This window comes from Oncorhynchus clarkii, chromosome 14, assembly GCF_045791955.1.
Source record: "Oncorhynchus clarkii lewisi isolate Uvic-CL-2024 chromosome 14, UVic_Ocla_1.0, whole genome shotgun sequence".
Taxonomy (NCBI): domain Eukaryota; kingdom Metazoa; phylum Chordata; class Actinopteri; order Salmoniformes; family Salmonidae; genus Oncorhynchus; species Oncorhynchus clarkii.
The window spans coordinates 22,954,666-22,973,374 of record NC_092160.1 but is presented as its reverse complement, the minus strand read 5'-3'; the positions used below and the strand labels follow the sequence as shown (position 1 = coordinate 22,973,374).

At 41.9% G+C, this 18,709-nt stretch overlaps 1 protein-coding gene across 1 annotated transcript in view; it reads left to right on the top strand.

Moving 5' to 3' along the window:
- The window catches only part of LOC139366420 (sideroflexin 5b), a 39,555-nt gene extending 22,047 nt beyond the window's left edge, over nucleotides 1-17,508 (top strand). Inside the window, exons 11-14 of the mRNA XM_071103887.1 lie at nucleotides 12,994-13,109; nucleotides 13,663-13,748; nucleotides 13,920-14,037; nucleotides 14,252-17,508. Coding sequence (XP_070959988.1) covers nucleotides 12,994-13,109; nucleotides 13,663-13,748; nucleotides 13,920-14,037; nucleotides 14,252-14,329 — 398 coding nt within the window. The 3' untranslated portion in view covers nucleotides 14,330-17,508. The remainder of the gene's footprint in view (nucleotides 1-12,993; nucleotides 13,110-13,662; nucleotides 13,749-13,919; nucleotides 14,038-14,251) is intronic.
- The last annotated feature ends 1,201 nt before the right edge of the window (nucleotides 17,509-18,709 follow it).

Sequence of the window (18,709 nt, the reverse complement as noted above, 5' to 3'; positions counted from 1 at the left end):
TACATTTCCCTCAGCAAGATTTTTTCGGTCAAATAACTTGCTAAAATTGCTAACAAATATTGTATCAGTAACAAGGTAAAGGATGTTTCATTTAAAATGTTACGTATAATTTATCCTGTGAAACATGTTTTGGAAAGATTCAAGTTGTGATTTCTTTGGAATGGAGAAGGAGACCATTATTTGTTTTTACCTGTATTTATAGTATACTTGTTTGGGATTGACATACAGAACTTTGTTACAAAAAAAACAGGACAGGTTGTACAATTTTAAAGATTTTGATATGATTTATTTAAGAAATTCTGACAATGATGAAGATATTTAATTGAACTGCTAATAATATTAGGTACATTTAATATTCGCAAATGGTCTAATTCAGAAAACTTTTAGTTCGGGGGCGGAGCTAGCATGTTGGAGTGAACGGCTGTGCGTGAGAGGCTCCTGCAACTTTTTTGCGAAATAATCTAATTTAACCTACTTTATTGCACTTTTTACAACAAACTTTCTAATACAAGATTGTAACTTTTTATATGAAAATGCCGAGTAATAAGCGACCAAAGGACAATAAATCCACAGCGGAGGCCTACTCCCCACTAAACAACGAGACAGACATGGCGGGAGGCACATGCAACAATGTGACACTTACAGATCTTACCCGGGCTTTGGGGGAGCTACGTGTTGCTATAGCTGAGGATCTTAAGGCCACTATTGCAGAACTGGACACCAAAATCGAGAGCATCATTCGAACGGTCGCTTCGCATGGCCAGAGTATTGTGGACCTTGAGAAAGCTTCTGAATTCAACGCTGGTAGGATCGAGGAGTTAGAGAAGCTATGCACGTCATTGCAGGATAGTGTGCAGAGGCTTTCTGTGAAAGTGGTGGACCTGGAGGGCCGATCCAGACGTAATAAACTTTGCGTTGTTGGTCTGGCAGAGGGGGTAGAGGCGGGCTCCCGCCCCACCGACTTCTTCGCCAAGCTATTGAAGGATGCAATGGGATCGGATGTTTTGGATTCGGATCCCCAGCTGGACCGTGCACATCGATCCCTCGTCCCAGTGCCTGGACCGGGCCAACGTCCTCGCCCAGTAATCATCTGTTGTCACAGTTTCAAGACCAAGGATCTTATCCTGCGTGAAGCTCGAATGAGGGGCAACCTGTCACATAAAGGGCATCCATTCCGTGTCTATGAGGATTATGCGCCCGATGTGGCAAAGCATCGCGCCGACTACAGAGATGTCATGACCAAACTCTACAAACTCCATCTTCGCCCAGCCTTGCTCTTCCCTGCAAGACTAAGAATTACCCCGCCTTCCGGTGAGAAGATTTGGCTCTCCTTGGTTTTGGACGCAGAGAAGTTTATCCGGGGATATACACCAATCTCCCGTACAGGTTAGAGTGCTTTGTTATTGCGTGTTAGGGTCTGCTCATGGACTCGAATCAATACTATACCATACTGGGTGAAACTGTATTAAACGGGCTCAACAAGGGCTACCGAACATGTAAGACGCTGAGCCGACCAATGGATGGAGGTCAGAGCTCTCATTTAGCGTTAAATTCACTTTCATCCCGGCTGTGCTCAGAGCGATGCATATTTTTACTTCCAGGTTTGATCACTGACACCTTTGAATGGATATACTTATATTCCCCCACTTTTGTTTTGTTTCGTTATTTATTTTACAATCCTTACATTATTCTTACTACCATACCATTTATTTATTGCTTGCAGGGGACTGGGGGTGATGGTTAGGAGGGGGCAGACGCAGACACCTGGTTAGCAAGTTGATGTTTTGTGCCGTTCTGCCTTTGTCTAGCCGTGGGCCGCTCTCCCGACTAGAGTCCCACCAGCCCTCTGTAGTGCTTATGTCTGTGTAGGTGTGCGTACATATAATTACTATTTGTACTTTATTACTATTTTCTCTTAGCATTTTAGTATTATGTATGTTTATATTTTAAATCAGTGTAGATTGTTATTCTGGGGTATGAATGTTTGTATGTGCATATGGATGTATATACATATTCTTTAAATATATATTTTTATGTATGTATGTATGTGTATATATGTATATGTATATGTGTATATATATGTGTGTGTGTGTGTGTGTGTGTGTGTGTGTGTGTATGTATGTATTTATGTATTTATGTATATATGTATGTGTGTATATATATATATATATATATATATATATATATATATATATATATATATATATATATATATATATATATATATATATATATATATATATATATATATATATATGTATATATATATATATATATATGTATGTGTATATATACAGTGCCTTGCGAAAGTATTCGGCCCCCTTGAACTTTGCGACCTTTTGCCACATTTCAGGCTTCAAACATAAAGATATAAAACTGTATTTTTTTGTGAAGAATCAACAACAAGTGGGACACAATCATGAAGTGGAACGACATTTATTGGATATTTCAAACTTTTTTAACAAATCAAAAACTGAAAAATTGGCCGTGCAAAGTGTATCACTCTAACTTCTCTGCCAAAACGAGAGGCACAGCAATTCTGGTACGGAAAGGAATTCCCTTTCTACATAAAACCACTATTGCGGATAAAGAGGGTCGGTATGTGATCGTAATAGGAGAAATCCACTCTACCTCAGTAACTCTACTAAATATCTATGGGCCAAACATTGATAACCCCTCTTTTTTCAAAAGAGTCCTTGCCCTGATTCCAGATATCTCCCATACTAACCTGGTCATTGGAGGGGACCTTAACTGTGTGCTAGACCAATATTTGGATAGATCCTCTACCCGGCGAACCCCTACCTCCTATTCAAGCGAATTCTTGAATACCTACATAAAAAATTCGAACGTATTTGATATATGGAGGATCACTAACCCTAAGGGTAGGGAATACTCCTTTTACTCTCATGTTCACAATGTTTACACTCAAATTGACTACTTTTTGTTGGATGGTAGACTAATCCCCTATACCTGTAATGTGAGGTGTCATGATATTATAATCTCGGACCACAGTCCACTCACCTTCTCCCTGAGATTGGGTGACATTGTACCAAACGAGAGGGTCTGAAGGTTGAATCCTCAGCTCCTCACAGAACCAACATTCTGTGAATATCTTAAAGACCAAATTACATTTTTCTTTGATACCAACGACAACACAGAGACTTCCCCAGCATTATTGTGGGAAACACTGAAGGCTTATCTGAGAGGCTGTATCATCTCCTTTCAGGCTGCCAGGAGTAGGCAAAATAGAGGAAAACTGGAAGAACTGGAGGGACAAATTCACTTACTGGATAGGGAGAATGCTAGCCACCCATCTATGGAGAAACATAAAAAAAATACCTCTTTAAAATTTGAATATAATCAGATTCTCTCAGCTAAAATTGCTAAATATTTTCTCTATGCCAAGCAAAAATATTTTGAGTTTGGTGACAAACCACACAAATTACTCGCCAGACAACTTCGAAAAAATGTGAGTGACCGAATGATTCACAAAGTTAAATCTGAATCTGGGGAATTACTCTCTTCCCCCAAAGACATCAATGACAGATTCCGGCAGTTTTATGAGACTCTATATACATCTAAAGCGGATCCTAACCCCTTAATTATGCAAACATTTTTGGAGGACTGTAATCTTCCTGCCCTGAACCAGGAAGATTCTAACTTCCTGAATAAGGAAATATCTCTTGATGAAATTCGAGAAACAATTAAATCTCTAAAGAGTGGCAAGACCCCGGGCCCAGATGGATACCCTGGTGAATTCTATAAAACATTCAGCAACATGCTCTCTCCCTACCTGCACAAAATGTTGGTTCAGGCCAATGAGGATGGAGCTCTCCCTTCTACTTTGGACGAAGCGTTCATTACAGTTATACATAAGAAGGGTAAAGATCCAGAAGAGGTAGGGTCATACAGACCAATATCTCTCCTTAATACCGACCAAAAGATTTTAGCAAAAACTCTGGCTAACAGGCTTAGGACTTTAATTGGCAAATTGGTCCATTCGGATCAGACCGGCTTTATCCCTAACAGAAACTCATTCTTCAATCTCAGGCGCCTCTTCAATATGATGTATTCTCAGAGGTTACCCAACGTGGACCTTGCTGTCATATTTCTTGACGCCGAAAAGGCCTTTGACCAAGTTGAGTGGCCCTATCTATTCAAGGTCCTACAGAAATGTTATATTGGAGATGGGTTCATAAATTGGATCCAGATTTTATATAGGAAACCCTGTGCCAGAATACTCACTAACCAATCATTGTCGCCCCGATTTAACCTTAACAGGGGGACAAGGCAGGGTTGTGCGCTGTCGCCTATGCTCTTCGCCCTAATTATCGAACCGCTCGCTCAGACGATTAGATCTCATGCAGCAGTACACGGCTATAATACTAAAGATACTCTAAATAAGATTTCCCTATACGCAGATGACATCCTCCTCTATGTAACAGAACCTCAGGCTAGTATCCCAGCTATTCTTGATGTGATCAATTTGTTTGTTACCTTCTCGGGATACAGAATAAATTGGAACAAGAGTGAATTAATGCCCATACGGTCGCAAAATACCTCCTGGCTAGAACATCTCCCATTTAAGTTATCTTCAGAAAAATGTACCTACCTAGGAATTGTAGTTACCAAACAATACTCCTTACTATCTAAAGAGAATTTCCCCTCTCTGATACAAAAACTCAAGGCAAACATACTATTTTGGAGAACTCTCCCAATTTCTCTGCTCGGAAGAATTAATGCCATTAAAATGGTCTTCCTCCCACAACTGCTCTACCTATATCAGAACATCCCAGTATTCATACCTAAATCCTTTCATAAACAACTGGACTCAATTATCAATCCTTTCATCTGGGATTATAAAACACACATGATAGGTAAAAAACACCTCTGTAAATCCAAGATGGAAGGAGGATTGTCTCTCCCAAATTTTATATTTTATTACTGGGCCGCTAACGTCCGCGTTGTTACGTTTCTGCTGGATGACGCACTTCCGGCATCCAGCTGGCTTAGTATGGAGCGTGAGGAGTGTCACCCCTTCTCTATTGGCGCTGTGATTTTGTCGCCTGTCAATCTGGAGATGTCACTTTATTGTAACAATCCTATTATACATAGCACAGTCCGAATCTGGAAGCAAATTAAAGTCCACTTTGAGGTTAGACCAATGTCATTCATGCTCCCTGTCGCCAGGAATCCCTCCTTTGCCCCTTCTAACCTTGATAACACCTTTGAGAGATGGGGAGAGCTGGGGATAAGTACCATAGGGGATTTATACATAGAAGGGACCTTTGCTTCCTTTGAGTTGCTGAGGGAAACTTATAATCTTCCCAGAAGTAATTTTTTCAGATACCTACAAATTAGAGACTACGTTAGAAAACACCTCCCAACATTTGGGAATGCTATAAACCTTCCATGTTTGACGGATGCATAAAAATATGCCCCACCTCAGATAAACTGATATCGCTTCTATATGATGCTTTTCAATCTGTTAGCACACCTTCTACAGATGCCATCAAGGCAAAATGGGAGGAAGAACTAGGGACTGACATCTCGGTGGCAGACTGGGAAGAGAGCTTGGAGTATATCCACACATGCTCCATTAATTCCAGACATCGTCTCATACAATTCAAGGTATTACACAGATTACACTATTCCAAAACTAAACTGCATAGGATATTTCCTGATACATCCTCTACATGTGATAAATGTCAGGCTGCGCAGGGTACACTACTCCACTGCTTTGCCCTATGCTCTAGCTTGCATGGCTATTGGTGTGGAATTTTTGGGATCCTCTCTGAAGTTTTGGAGACTTCAATAGATCCAGACCCGCTTCTGATAATCCTGGGAGTATCTGAGTCCCTAAACGGATTAACCAACCCCCAAAAACAACTAATCTCGTATGGTCTCATTTCGGCAAAAAAACTAATCTTGTTGTTTTGGAAGAGGAGGGAAGCGCCCTCTACCAAATTATGGCTCAGTGAATTGGCAAACACTGTACACTTAGAAAGAATTAGATATATTCTGAACAATAAATTATCAACATTTGATCAAATCTGGCAGCCTTTCCTCTTCTACTTGGACGAGTCGGCGCTGTGAATTTGTACTTATTAACGCACTCTCAATTGTCATATTTTAATCTACCTTTGGGCAGCATGTGCTGGCCCCGCCACCCGAGCAGTTGGGGCGGGGGGGATAGGGGGGACATCTTCCCTCTTTCTTTCTACGTGTCCTTGTTTTGTATGTCGTGTTTTGTACTATTTGTTCTGCACCCAGAACTCTGGGTCTTGTTGTTCCTGTATGCTCTTTTATGTTTAGATAAGAATTGTATACCTATACACCATTCTTGTGTGTGTTTAATAAAAAATATTTGAAACAGAAAACTTTTAGTTCACTTTATAATTGAATTTAAATAATATGGCACTACTTATTACTCATTTTTTTAAAAGCGATTAAAACTTTTATTCTTAATGAATATGTTTTCGTTTTGGATTCCTGGCAATGTAAATAGTTTGTATGTATGCTTGTTTGCATGTGACTATTCCTATTTTGATTGTTGATATTTGTTTCTTAATTTAATAAATAGTAATAAGTAAAAAATCTAAATATTGCAATGGTGAAACCCCCCCCCATTGCTATATATATACACACACACACACACACACACACACACACACATGCATACATACAGTTGAAGTCGGAAGTTTACATACACCTTAGCCAAATACATTTAAACTCAGTTTTTCACCATTTAATCCTAGTAAAAATTCCCTGTCTTAGTTAGGATCACCACTTTATTTTAAGAATGTGAAATGTCAGAATAATAGAGAGAGTGATTGATTTATTTCAGCTTTTATTTCATTCATCACAGTCCCAGTGGGTCAGAAGTTTACATACACTCAATTAGAGTGTATGGTAGCATTGCCTTTAAATAGTTTAACTTTGGTCAAACGTTTCGGGTATCCTTCCACAAGCTTACCACAATAAGTTGGGTGAATTTTAGCCCATTCCTCCTGACAGAGCTGGTGTAACTGAGTCAGGTTTGTAGGCCTCCTTGCTCGCACATGCTTTTTCAGTGCTGCCCACAAATGTTCTATAGGATTGAGGTCAGGGCTTTGTGATGGCCACTCCAATACCTTGACTTTGTTGTCCTTAAGCCATTTTGCCACAACTTTGGAAGTATGCTTGGGGTCATTGTCCATTTGGAAGACCCATTTGCGACCAAGCTTTAACTTCCTGACTGATGTCTTGAGATGTTGCTTCAATATATCCACATAATTTTCCTACCTCATGATGCCATCTATTTTGTGAAGTGCACCAGTCCCTCGTGCAGCAAAGCACCCCCACAACATGATGCTGCCACCCCTGTGCTTCACGGTTGGGATGGTGTTCTTCGGCTTGCAAGCATCCCCCTTTTTCCTCCAAACATAACGATGGTCATTATGGCCAAACAGTTCTATTTTTGTTTTATCAGACCAGAGGACATTTCTCCAAAAAGTGGCTTCTTCTTTGCTGAGCAGCCTTTCAGGTTATGTCAATATAGAACTCGTTTTACTGTGGATATAGATACTTTTTTTCCTCCAGCATCTTCACAAGGTCCTTTGCTCTTGTTCTGGGATTGATTTGAACTTTTCGCACAAAATTATGTTAATCTCTAGGAGACAGAACATGTCTCCTTCCTGAGCCTTAGGAGGGCTGCGTGGTCCCATGGTGTTTATACTTGCGTACTATTGTTTGTACAGATGTATGTGGTATCTTCAGGCGTTTGGAAATTGCTCCCAAGGATGAACCAAACTTGAGGTCTACATTTTTTTTTCTGAGGTCTTGGTTGATTTCTTTTGATTTTCCCATGATGTCAAGCAAAGAGGCACTGAGTTTGAAGCTAGTCCTTGAATACATCCACAGGTACACCTCCAATTGACTCAAATGATGTCAAATAGCCTATCAGACTCTTCTAAAGCCATAACATAATTTTCTGGAATTTTCCAAGCTGTTTGAAGGCACAGTCAACTTAGTGTATCTAACTTCTGACCCACTGGAATTGTGATACAGTGAAATAATCTGTCTGTAAACAATTGTTGGAAAAATGTATTGTGTCATGCACAGAGTAGATGTCCTAACCGACTTGCCAAAACTATAGTTTGTTAACAAGACATTTGTGGAGTGGTTGAAAAACAAGTTTTAATGACTCCAACCTAAGTGTATGTAAACTTCCGACTTCAACTGTATATATTTAAATATATTCTAGTAACTTACATTGTGGTTCTGAACCTTGAAGCAACAGCCATAGCACAATAAATCGGCTAATTCGAGTAGGCATAATTCATTTTAACAGTCCTCATTTTAATTACACTTTACTACCAACAAGATGGCTTTGTGTTGGAGCCTATTTATTCCTATTTAAGAAATAAGAGGTAGGCCTATCTGTTTGAATGACGAAATTAGGCTATAGGCTGCTATATCCTCCACCCACCATGCACTCTTTAAATAGCCTACCTTCATATCAGTGAAGGGCTGTTAAGTTCAAACCAAGACTCGAATTGATGGGGTATGAGAGGGTATGCCATAGTCCTACCTTTTTATTAAAGAAAATGGCGAAAATCACAGACCTACCCCTTGTTAGCTTAAATTTTGAAGAAAATAAATGGATCTATAGCAGAGCTTTGGTCCGTGTAGCTTTCTGCTAGAAAGACCGTGACTCCAATGCATATGGGGGATATCATTGTTTCGTTTGTTTGACATTTAGAGGCTGAGCTACAACCTTCTATAGCCGAGGAGACAAAACATGTACTTTGCTTGGGAAGTAATCTAATTCTGTCACTATCGATTTAATTAAGCTATTCACTTTCTGTACAATAGAAGATGTTTAAACCCAGACAGCTTTTAGAGAAACACTTGTGACCTTCTCCCGTTGGGTTAAGCCACAGAAGAAGAGTAGCCAGCAGATAAAGCTTACATTATTCTGCGTCATTAGGTCTACTCTGCCTAGGGTGGAAAGGTAGGCCTAGCTTTTGAAAGATTCCTCATGACGTCTCAGATTTAATTATTTGCAAACGGACAGTTTTGTTGCAAACAAGGCACACTGATTTGGGCTCCCGAGTGGCACAATGATCTAAGGCACTGCATCTCAGTGCAAGAGGCGTCACTATAGTACCTGGTTCGATTCCAGGCCGTATCACATCCGGGTTTGGCCGGAGTAGGCCGTCATTGTAAATATGTTGTTCTTAACTGACTTGCCTAGTTCAATTTAGCCTGTAATTTCAGTAATTTGTGTGGGGAAAAAAACATTCTGATGTGTAAAATGACGTGGAATTGCATTAAATGTTTATAAAAGGCACTTTTCTTGGACCTGCAAATACGATGATATAGTAAAAGCATTGCATTAATCTAAAGGAGATCTTTCCACCCCTACTCTTGTGCATGGTGGTCTGCGGACCAACAACCTTCTGGCCCTCAGCCCTCTGCTCTATCAAAATGTCTGTGTTGCCATGTAATGCTTACTGGATGAAGAACAGTTTTGTAACCTGCACATCTAAGGCTCTGGTCTATCCAAGATGTGAGGGGAAAACGTAGACATGTTTTCTGCTATCCACTTTGTTTTTACTGAAGGGAGGACCATCCATTTTCATTTCAGAGAAGCCCGATTTTCTCCATGTAACCCTTTTATTAGAAATAACGTTCACTCAAATCAAATTTTATTTGTCACATACACATGGTTAGCAGATGTTAATGCGAGTGTAGCGAAATGCTTGTGCTTCTAGTTCCGACAATGCAGTAATAACCAACGAGTAATCTAACCTAAAAATTTCACAACAGCTACCTTATACACACAAGTGTAAAGGGATGAAGAATATGTACATAAAGATATATGAATGAGATGATGGTACAGAACGGCATAGGCAAGATGCAGTAGATGGTATAGAGTACAGTATATACATATGAGATGAGTAATGTAGGGTATGTAAACATTATATTAAGTGGCATTGTTTAAAGTGGCTAGTGATACATTTTTTTTTTACATGTATGGCAGCAGCCACTCAATGTTAGTGGTGGCTGTTTAACGGTCTGATGGCCTGAGATAGAAACTGTTTTTCAGTCTCTCGGTCCCTGCTTTGATGCACCTGTACTGACCTTGCCTTCTGGATGATAGTGGGGTGAACAGGCAGTGGCTCAGGTGGTTGTTGTCCTTGATGATCTTTATGGCCTTCCTGTGACATCGGGTGGTGTAGGTGTCCGTGTCCTGCAGACCTCACTACCCTCTTTAGAGCCTTACGGTTGTGGGCGGAGCAGCTGCCGTACCAGGCGGTGATACAGCCTGACAGGATGCTCTTGATTGTGCATCTGCAAAGGTTTGTGAGTGCTTTTGGGGACAAGCCAAATTTCTTCAGCCTCCTGAGGTTGAATAGGAGCTGCTGCGCCTTCTTCATCATGCTGTCTGTGTGGGGGGACCAATTCAGTTTGTCCGTGATGTGTACGACAAGGTACTTAACCTTCTACCCTGTCCACTACTGTCCCGTCGATGTGGATAGGGGTGTGCTCTCTCTGCTGTTTCCTGAAGTCCACGATCATCTTCTTTGTTTTGTTGATGTTGAGTGGGAGGTTATTTTCCTGACACCACACTCCAAGGGCCCTCACCTCCTCCCTGTAGGCCGTCTCGTCGTTGTTGGTAATCAAGCCTACCACTGTAGTGTTGTCTGCAAACATGATGATTGAGTTGGAGGCGTGCATGGCCACGCAGTCGTGGGTGAACAGGGAGTACAGGAGAGGGCTCAGAACGCACCCTTGTGGGGCCCCAGTGTTGAGGATCAGCGGGGTGGAGATGGTGTTACCTACCCTCACCACCTGGAGGTGGCCCGTCAGGAAGTCCAGTACCCAGTTGCACAGGGCGGTGTCGAGACCCAGGGTCTCGAGCTTGATGACTAGTTTGGAGGGTACTATGGTGTTAAATGCTGAGCTGTAGTCGATGAACAGCATTCTCACATAGATATTCCTCTTGTCCAGATGGGTTAGGGCAGTGTGGTTGTGATTGCGTCGTCTGTGGACCTATTGGGGCGGTAAGCAAATTGGAGTGGGTCTAGGGTGTCAGGTAGGGTGGAGGTGATATGGTCCTTGACTAGTCTCTCAAAGCACTTCATGATGATGGGAGAGAGTGCTACAGTGCGGTAGTCGTATAGCTCAGTTACCTTAGCTTTCTTGGGAACAGGAACAATCCTCTTGAAGCATGTGGGAACAGCAGACTGGGATAACGATTGATTGAATATGTCCGTAAACACACCATCCAGCTGGTCTGCGCATGCTCAGAGGTCTCGGCTGGGGATGCCGTCTGGGCCTGCAGCCTTGCGAGGGCTAACACGTTTAAATGTTTTACTCACGGAGAGTCCGCAGGATTTGGTAGCGGGCCGTGTCAGTGGCACTGTATTGTCCTCAAAGCGAGCAAAGAAGTTGCTTAGTCTGTCTGGGAGCAAGACATCCTGGTCCACGACGGGGCTGGTTTTCTTTTTGTAATCCGTGATTGACTGTAGACCCTGCCACATACCTCTTGTGTCTGAGCCGTTGAATTGCGGCTCTACTTTGTCTCTATACTGACGCTTAGCTTGTTTGATTGCCTTGCGGAGGGAATAGCTACACTGTTTGTATTCGGTCATGTTTCCGGTCACCTTGCCCTGGTTAAAAGCAGTGGTTCACGCTTTCAGTTTTGCGCGAATGCTGCCATCAATCCACGATTTCTGGTTTGGGAATGTTTTAATAGTTGCTGTGGGGACGACATTGCCGATGCACTTGCTAATAACCTCGCTCACCGAATCAGCGTATTCGTCAATGTTGTTGTTTGACGCAATGCGGAACATATCCCAGTCCACGTGATCGAAGCAATCTTGAAGCAATCTTGAAGCGTGGAATCAGATTGGTCGGACCAGCGTTGAACAAACCTGAGAGCGGGAGCTTCCTGTTTTAGTTTCTGTCTATAGGCTGGAAGCAACAAAATGGAGTTGTGGTCAGCTTTTCCGAAAGGAGGGCGGGGGAGGGCCTTAAATGCATCGCGGAAGCTAGACCTTCTTACCAGAAAGATGCTTGTTTCTGTCGGCGCGACGCGTGAAGAAACCAGCTGGCTGTACCGACTCCGATAGCGTGTCTCGAGTGAGCCATGTTTCCGTGATGCAAAGAACATTAGTCTCAGATGTCTCTCTGGAAAGCTACCCATGCTCGGATTTTATCAGCCTTGTTGTCAAGAGACTGGACATTGGCGAGTAGTATGCTCGGGAGCGGTGCGCGATGTGTCCGTCTCCGGAGCCTGACCAGAAGACTGCTTCGTCTGCCCCTTTTACGGCGTCATTGTATTGGTTCGCCGGCTGGGATCCAATCTATTGTCCCGGGTGGTGGGAAAAACACAGGATCCGCCTCGGGGAAAGTCATATTCCTGGTCGTGATGATGGTGAGTTAACGTTGCTCTTATATCCAGTAGTTCCTCCCGACTGTATATAATAAAACCTAAGATTACCTGGGGTACCAATGTAATAAATAACACGTCAAAAAACAAAATACTGCATAGTTTCCTAGGAACGTCAAGCGAGGCGGCCATCACTGTCGGCACCGGAAGTTCACTCTAAGCTTTGTGTGGCTAGTATTGTGTAGCTAATAGCTATCCTCCTACTACCTCTATCACTGTTCAATGTTGACAAGGTTATACTGTAAGCTCTCCCTAGTTGTACATGTGTAACCTATTTCCTTACTGAGGGCTGGTCTATAGAAATCACTTGCTGAAGTGGAATCCTCCAAACAAATTAATGTGAAATGTATGCGTTGGCCATGTTGGAATACTCTTAAAATGCATCTACACTTCCTTCCATTTTTAAAGTAGTCTAGTTGTTGGATTAGTGATTACTTCAAGTATGGGAGGGAGGAAAGACACATTTTTACCGTTTTTAAACAGGTAGGTCTCAATGTCAGCTGAATGTTATGCAGCGGCACTTTCACAACCAGTCTTCTCCACTTCCTCAGCCAGTGCCAACATTTGCAATGTGGGCCTCATGAGGCACAATGAGCTGTCGGAGGGCATCGACGTGCTGGACGGAAATGGGAACGTGGTGGGCTCCTCAAAGATTGCTGCCAAACATGTGAGTGGCTGGCCATCGGAACTCACACTAGCCTGTATAAAAACACTGTTTCCTTCCTGGTCATGAAATGTATGATATCATTCCACAAAAACTGACTGGCTAGCTAGCTATCAAACATACTGTGCAGATATATCAAATGCAATATTTTTACAAATTTGAGGGGTCTTTAGACTGAAAGATACCCTGACCAAGATGGCCGTCCTGTTATCACGTTGTCGATATGTCTATGACCATTCTAGTGTTTTATTTGATGTGTTCCTGACAAAATATGTTGTCTGTAAACTGTTAATATTGTGTATTCAATGCGACATTTGTATTTTTGTGTGGAGAATCCGTTTCTGAATAGTCTGTCCACTACTGAAGTCGGTATGATTCATCATATGAGGTTGAATAAACAACAAGGTTTATTTGATGATTTATTGTTAGTCTAACATATTTATGCCTTTTTCCACATATGCCATATCCTTCTAATCTCATGGAAGTGGGAATTTAATCCAACACATTGCAATATTTTGAATTGAATCATGTGCAGAATATTTTTTCTACCCCCCAGGCAATTATGGAAACTGCCTTTACCAGAGTGGTCCTCCCGATGCCAATCTTTGTCCTTCCTCCCATCATCATGTCCTACCTAGAAAAGTATGTCATGCAGATCAACAGACTGCACAGATCAACAGTCTGTGGCATACATTTTTTTGTCTTGTTGACAATTACTATTGGAATCATGTGTAAGAAATATTGTATTAGTGTTGAGATTGTACTCCATACAAATGGCAATATCAAAATGTGTGCTACCTTCATGTCTGTTAGACTTCCATTCCTGCAGATGAATCGGAGGCTGTTGCTGCCCATCCACAGCCTGGTGTGTCTGGCTACCTTCAGCCTCTCGCTGCCCCTGGCCATCAGCCTATTCCCACAGATGTCTCAGGTACTACTGCTGCTGCTATCCCTGGAGGCTGCCTGGACAGCTGGGGAGGAATTCACCTCACACACACTTCACGTCATTTCCTTCTTCACTTGTAATTAAGAACGAACTACAAAGGTTTTGGGTTTGGAGGTACTGTGAAGGGCTATTAGGTGTTGCAGAGGACTGGTAGGTGTATTGTGTACTTACTTCTCTTTCTCTGGTTCAATTTCAATAGATTGAGGTGTCTCAGCTTGAGCCTGAAATTGCCATGGCAACCAATAGCAAGGTGGTGACCTATAACAAGGGATTGTGAGGACCGTCCCGGGAACAGTGATTCAAATGAGCCTCCTTTTTGATTGGCTGTCACGGACACTCCAGTTTCCCCACTAATGGATTGGCGGAAGGGAAGCTTATCCTAGATCTGTACCTAGGGGAAGCTTCACCCAAGAGCTCTTTCTCCCATAGCCTAATATGGTAACAGGTCCTGGCACTTTCTGCTGCATTAATATAGTGTAACATATATTATCATGTGCTGTCTTAACCAATGGTTTTAATACAACATATACAAAAATGTGTTTTATTGTCATTTACACCAGAGAGGTGCAGTGAATTGTGTTGTTTTACAGGGTCAGCCTTACCAGTCCAGCACCCCTGGAGCATATTAGGGTTAAGTGCCTTGCTCAAGGGCACATCTGCAGATTTTTTTTACCTTTCGGTTACTGGTCCAACACTCTAACCGCTAGGCTATATGCCACCTATGAGGCCAATCAGTAATGATTGAGGAAGTTAAGGAAATAATAGACTAATAATATATTATGATGGAACTTTATAATGTTATGCCTATACCAGCAATTTTACAATTGGTGGTGATGATCAACCCATTTGTCTTTAACTTTAATATGAAATGTGTTTTTATTGTTCACCCAAACTGCTGTAGTTGTTTGAATGTTTGGGGGAGGGCATACAGTTGAAGTCGGAAGTTTACATACACTTTAGCCAAATACATTTAAACTCAGTTTTTCATAATTCCTGACATTTAATCCTAGTAAAAATTCCCTGTTTTAGGTCAGTTAAGATCAACACTTTATTTTAAGAATGTGAAATGTCAGAATAATAGGAGATAATTATTTATTTCAGCTTTTATTTATTTCATTTCCCAGTGGGTCAGAAGTTTACATACTCAATTAGTATTTGGTAGCATTGCCTTTAAATTGTTTAACTTGGGTCAAACATTTCGGGTAGCCTTCAACAAGCTTCCCACAATAAGTTGGGTGAATGTTGGCCCATTCCTCCTGTCAGAGCTGGTGTATCTGAGTCAGGTTTGTAGGCCTCCTTGCTTGCACATGCTTTTTCAGTTCTGCCCACAAATTTTCTATGGGATTGAGGTCAGGGCTTTGTGATGGCCACTCCAATAGCTTGACTTTGTTGTCCTTAAGCCATTTTGTCACAACTTTAGAAGTATGCTTGGGGTCATTGTCCATTTGGAAGACCCATTTGCGACCAAGCTTTAACTTCCTGACTGATGTCATGAGATGTTGCTTCAATATATCCACATAAATTTCCTACCTCATGATGCCATCTATTTTGTGAAGTGCACCAGTCCCTCGTGCAGCAAAGCACCCCACAACATGATGCTGCCACCCCTGTGCTTCACGGTTGGGATGGTGTTCTTCGGCTTGCAAGCCTCCCCCTTTGTCCTCCAAACATAACGATGGTCATTATGGCCAAACAGTTCTATTTTTGTTTCATCAGACCAGAGGACATTTCTCCAAAAAGTACAATCTTTGTCCCCATGTGCAGTTGCAAACCGTAGTCTGGCTTTTTTATGGCGGTTTTGGAGCAGTGGATTCTTCCTTGCTGAGCGGACTTTCAGGTTATGTCGATTTATAGGACTCGTTTTACTCTGGATATAGATATTTTTGTACGTGCTTCCTCCAGCATCTTCACAAGATCCTTTGCTGTTGTTCTGGGATTGATTTGAACTTTTCGCACAAAAGTACATTCATCTCTAGGAGACAGAACATGTCTCCTTCCTGAGTGGTAGGAGGGCTGTGTGGTCCCATGGTGTTTATACTTGCGTACTATTGTTTGTACAGATGAACGTGTTACCTTCAGGCGTTTGGAAATTGCTCCCAAGGATGAACCAGACTTGAGGTCTACAATTTATTTTCTGAAGTCTTGGCTGATTTCTTTTGATTTTCCCATGATGTCAAGCAAAGAGGCACTGAGTTTGAAGGTAGGCCTTGAAATGCGTCCACAGGTACATCTCCAATTGACTCACATGATGTCAATTAGCTTATCAGAAGCTTCTAAAGCCATGACATCATTTTCTGGAATTTTCCAAGCTGTTTAAAGGCACAGTCAACTTAGTATATGTTAACTTCTGACCCACTGGAACAGTGAATTATAAGTGAAATAATCTGTCTGTAAACAATTGTTGGAAAAATTACTTGTGTCCTGCACAAAGTAGATGTCCTAACTGACTTGCCAAAACTATAGTTTGTTAACAAGAAATTTGTGAAGTGGTTGAAAAACGAGTTTTAATGACTCCAACCTAAGTGTATGTAATCTTCCAACTTGTAGTGTACTGACATCAAACATTTTTAGGATTTTTCGGAATTATTTTTGTATTTTTTAAATCAAGAGTTTTACAAGCATATCAATCAGTGTTGAGTGATAGATCCTGATTGGCTGTTCATGTCTTATGATGCCCCAAATAATGTTAAAAATTAGGCTAGGCTACGTTACACAGTAGGCTACGCTACTCAGTAGACTAGGCTACACTACACAGTAGTCTACGCTACACAGTGGGCTAGGCTACACAGTAGGCTAGGCTACACAGTAGGCTACTTGATTCTGATAGAAAGATTAACAAAAAGGACCCTGTTCAGAATCAGCCTGTAGCCTCTACACCCTGCACTAGCCTCTACATCCTGTCCTAGCCTCTACACCCTGTCCTACAATCTACTGTTGAATCCCAGTTCTCCTCCCTAAGTGTACACCAGCATGGATTTAAAAGCACTGGAATACTGTAAGCGTTGGCTGGAGGACGTTTCTGCCACTGATGGATAATGTGCAAGTGCACGCTTCGGGAGAAGGGTGGAGAATTGGGATGCAGCTTAGGTCTGTTTCTTGACAAGTGCCATTCTAGGACATTATAGAGGAAAGTCTGTTTGTGGACCATGGTTGCTAAAATGTTTTTTTTTTTTTATATTCTACGTTTTATATTTTTATACATTCCCCTTTAAATGATCATAGTATGAGAAATGGAACAATACAGTATTGACTGATCGAATAAGTTAAATAACTGGTGAATAACTTATTTTTGCACAGTAAAATGTTTGTGTGTATATATAATAACATTATTACCAGAATATATTGTACTAACCAATGTGTGTTATCCACATCCTCTTGTACATACAGTGCATTCGGGTAGTATTCAGACCCCTTCACTTTTTCTACATTTTGTAATGTTTCAGTCTTATTCTAAAATGTATTTCTTTTTCACCTCATCAATCTACTCACAATACCCCCATAATGACAAGGCAAAAAATTGTTTTTTAGAAATTTTGCAAGTATATTACAAATAAAAACCTTAAATATTACATTTACGGAAGTATTTTCAACCCTTTACTCAGTACATTGTTGAAGCACATTTGGCAGCGATTACAGCCTTGAGTATTCTTGGGTATGACGCTACAAGCTTGGCACACCTGTATTTGGGGAGTTTCTCCCATTTTTCTCTGCAGATCCTCAAGCTCTGTCAGGTTGGCTGGTGAGTGTCGCTGCACAGCTATTTTCAGGTCTCTCCAGAGATGTTCAAACGGGTTCAAGTCCGGGCTCTGTATGGGCCACTCGATGACATTCAGAGACTTGTCCCGAAGCCACTCATGTGTTGTCTTGGCTGTATGCTTAGGGTCATTGTACAGTTGGAAGGTGAACATTTTGCCCCTGTCTGAGGTCCTGAGCGCTCTGGATCTGGATTTCATCAAGGATCTCTCTGTACTTTGCTACGTTCATCTTTCCCTCAATCCTGACTAGTCTCCCAGTCCCTGCCGCTGAAAGACATCCCCACAGCATGATGCTGCCACCACCATGCTTCACCATAGGGATGGTGCCAGGTTTCCTCCAGATGTGACGCTTGGCATTCAGGCCAAAGAGTTCAATCTTGGTTTCATCAGACCAGAGAATCTTGTTTCTCAATCTTGTTTCTCATGGTATGAGAGTCTTTAGGTGCCTTTTGGCAAATTGCAAGCGGGCTGTCATGTGCCTTTTACAGAGCAGTGGCTTCCACCACTCTACCATAAAGTCCTGATTGGTGGAGTACTGCAATGTTCTCCCATCTCCACAGAAGAACTCTGGAGCTCTGTCAGAGTGACCATCAGGTTTTTGGTCTCCTCCCTGACCAAGGCCCTTTTCCTCCGATGGCTCAGCTGCCCGGGGGTCAGCTCTAGGAAGACTCTTGGTGGTTCAAACTGCTTCCATTTAAGAATGATGGAGGCCACTATGTTCTTGGGGACCTTCAATGCTGCAGACATTTTGTGGTACCCTTCCCCAGATCAGTGCCTTGACACAATCCTGTCTCGGAGCTCTATGGACAATTCCTTCGACCTAATGGTTTGGTTTTTGCTCTGACTTGCACTGTCAACTGTGGGACCTTAAGTGTTGGACGCGGGACGCTGTGGGACTAAAG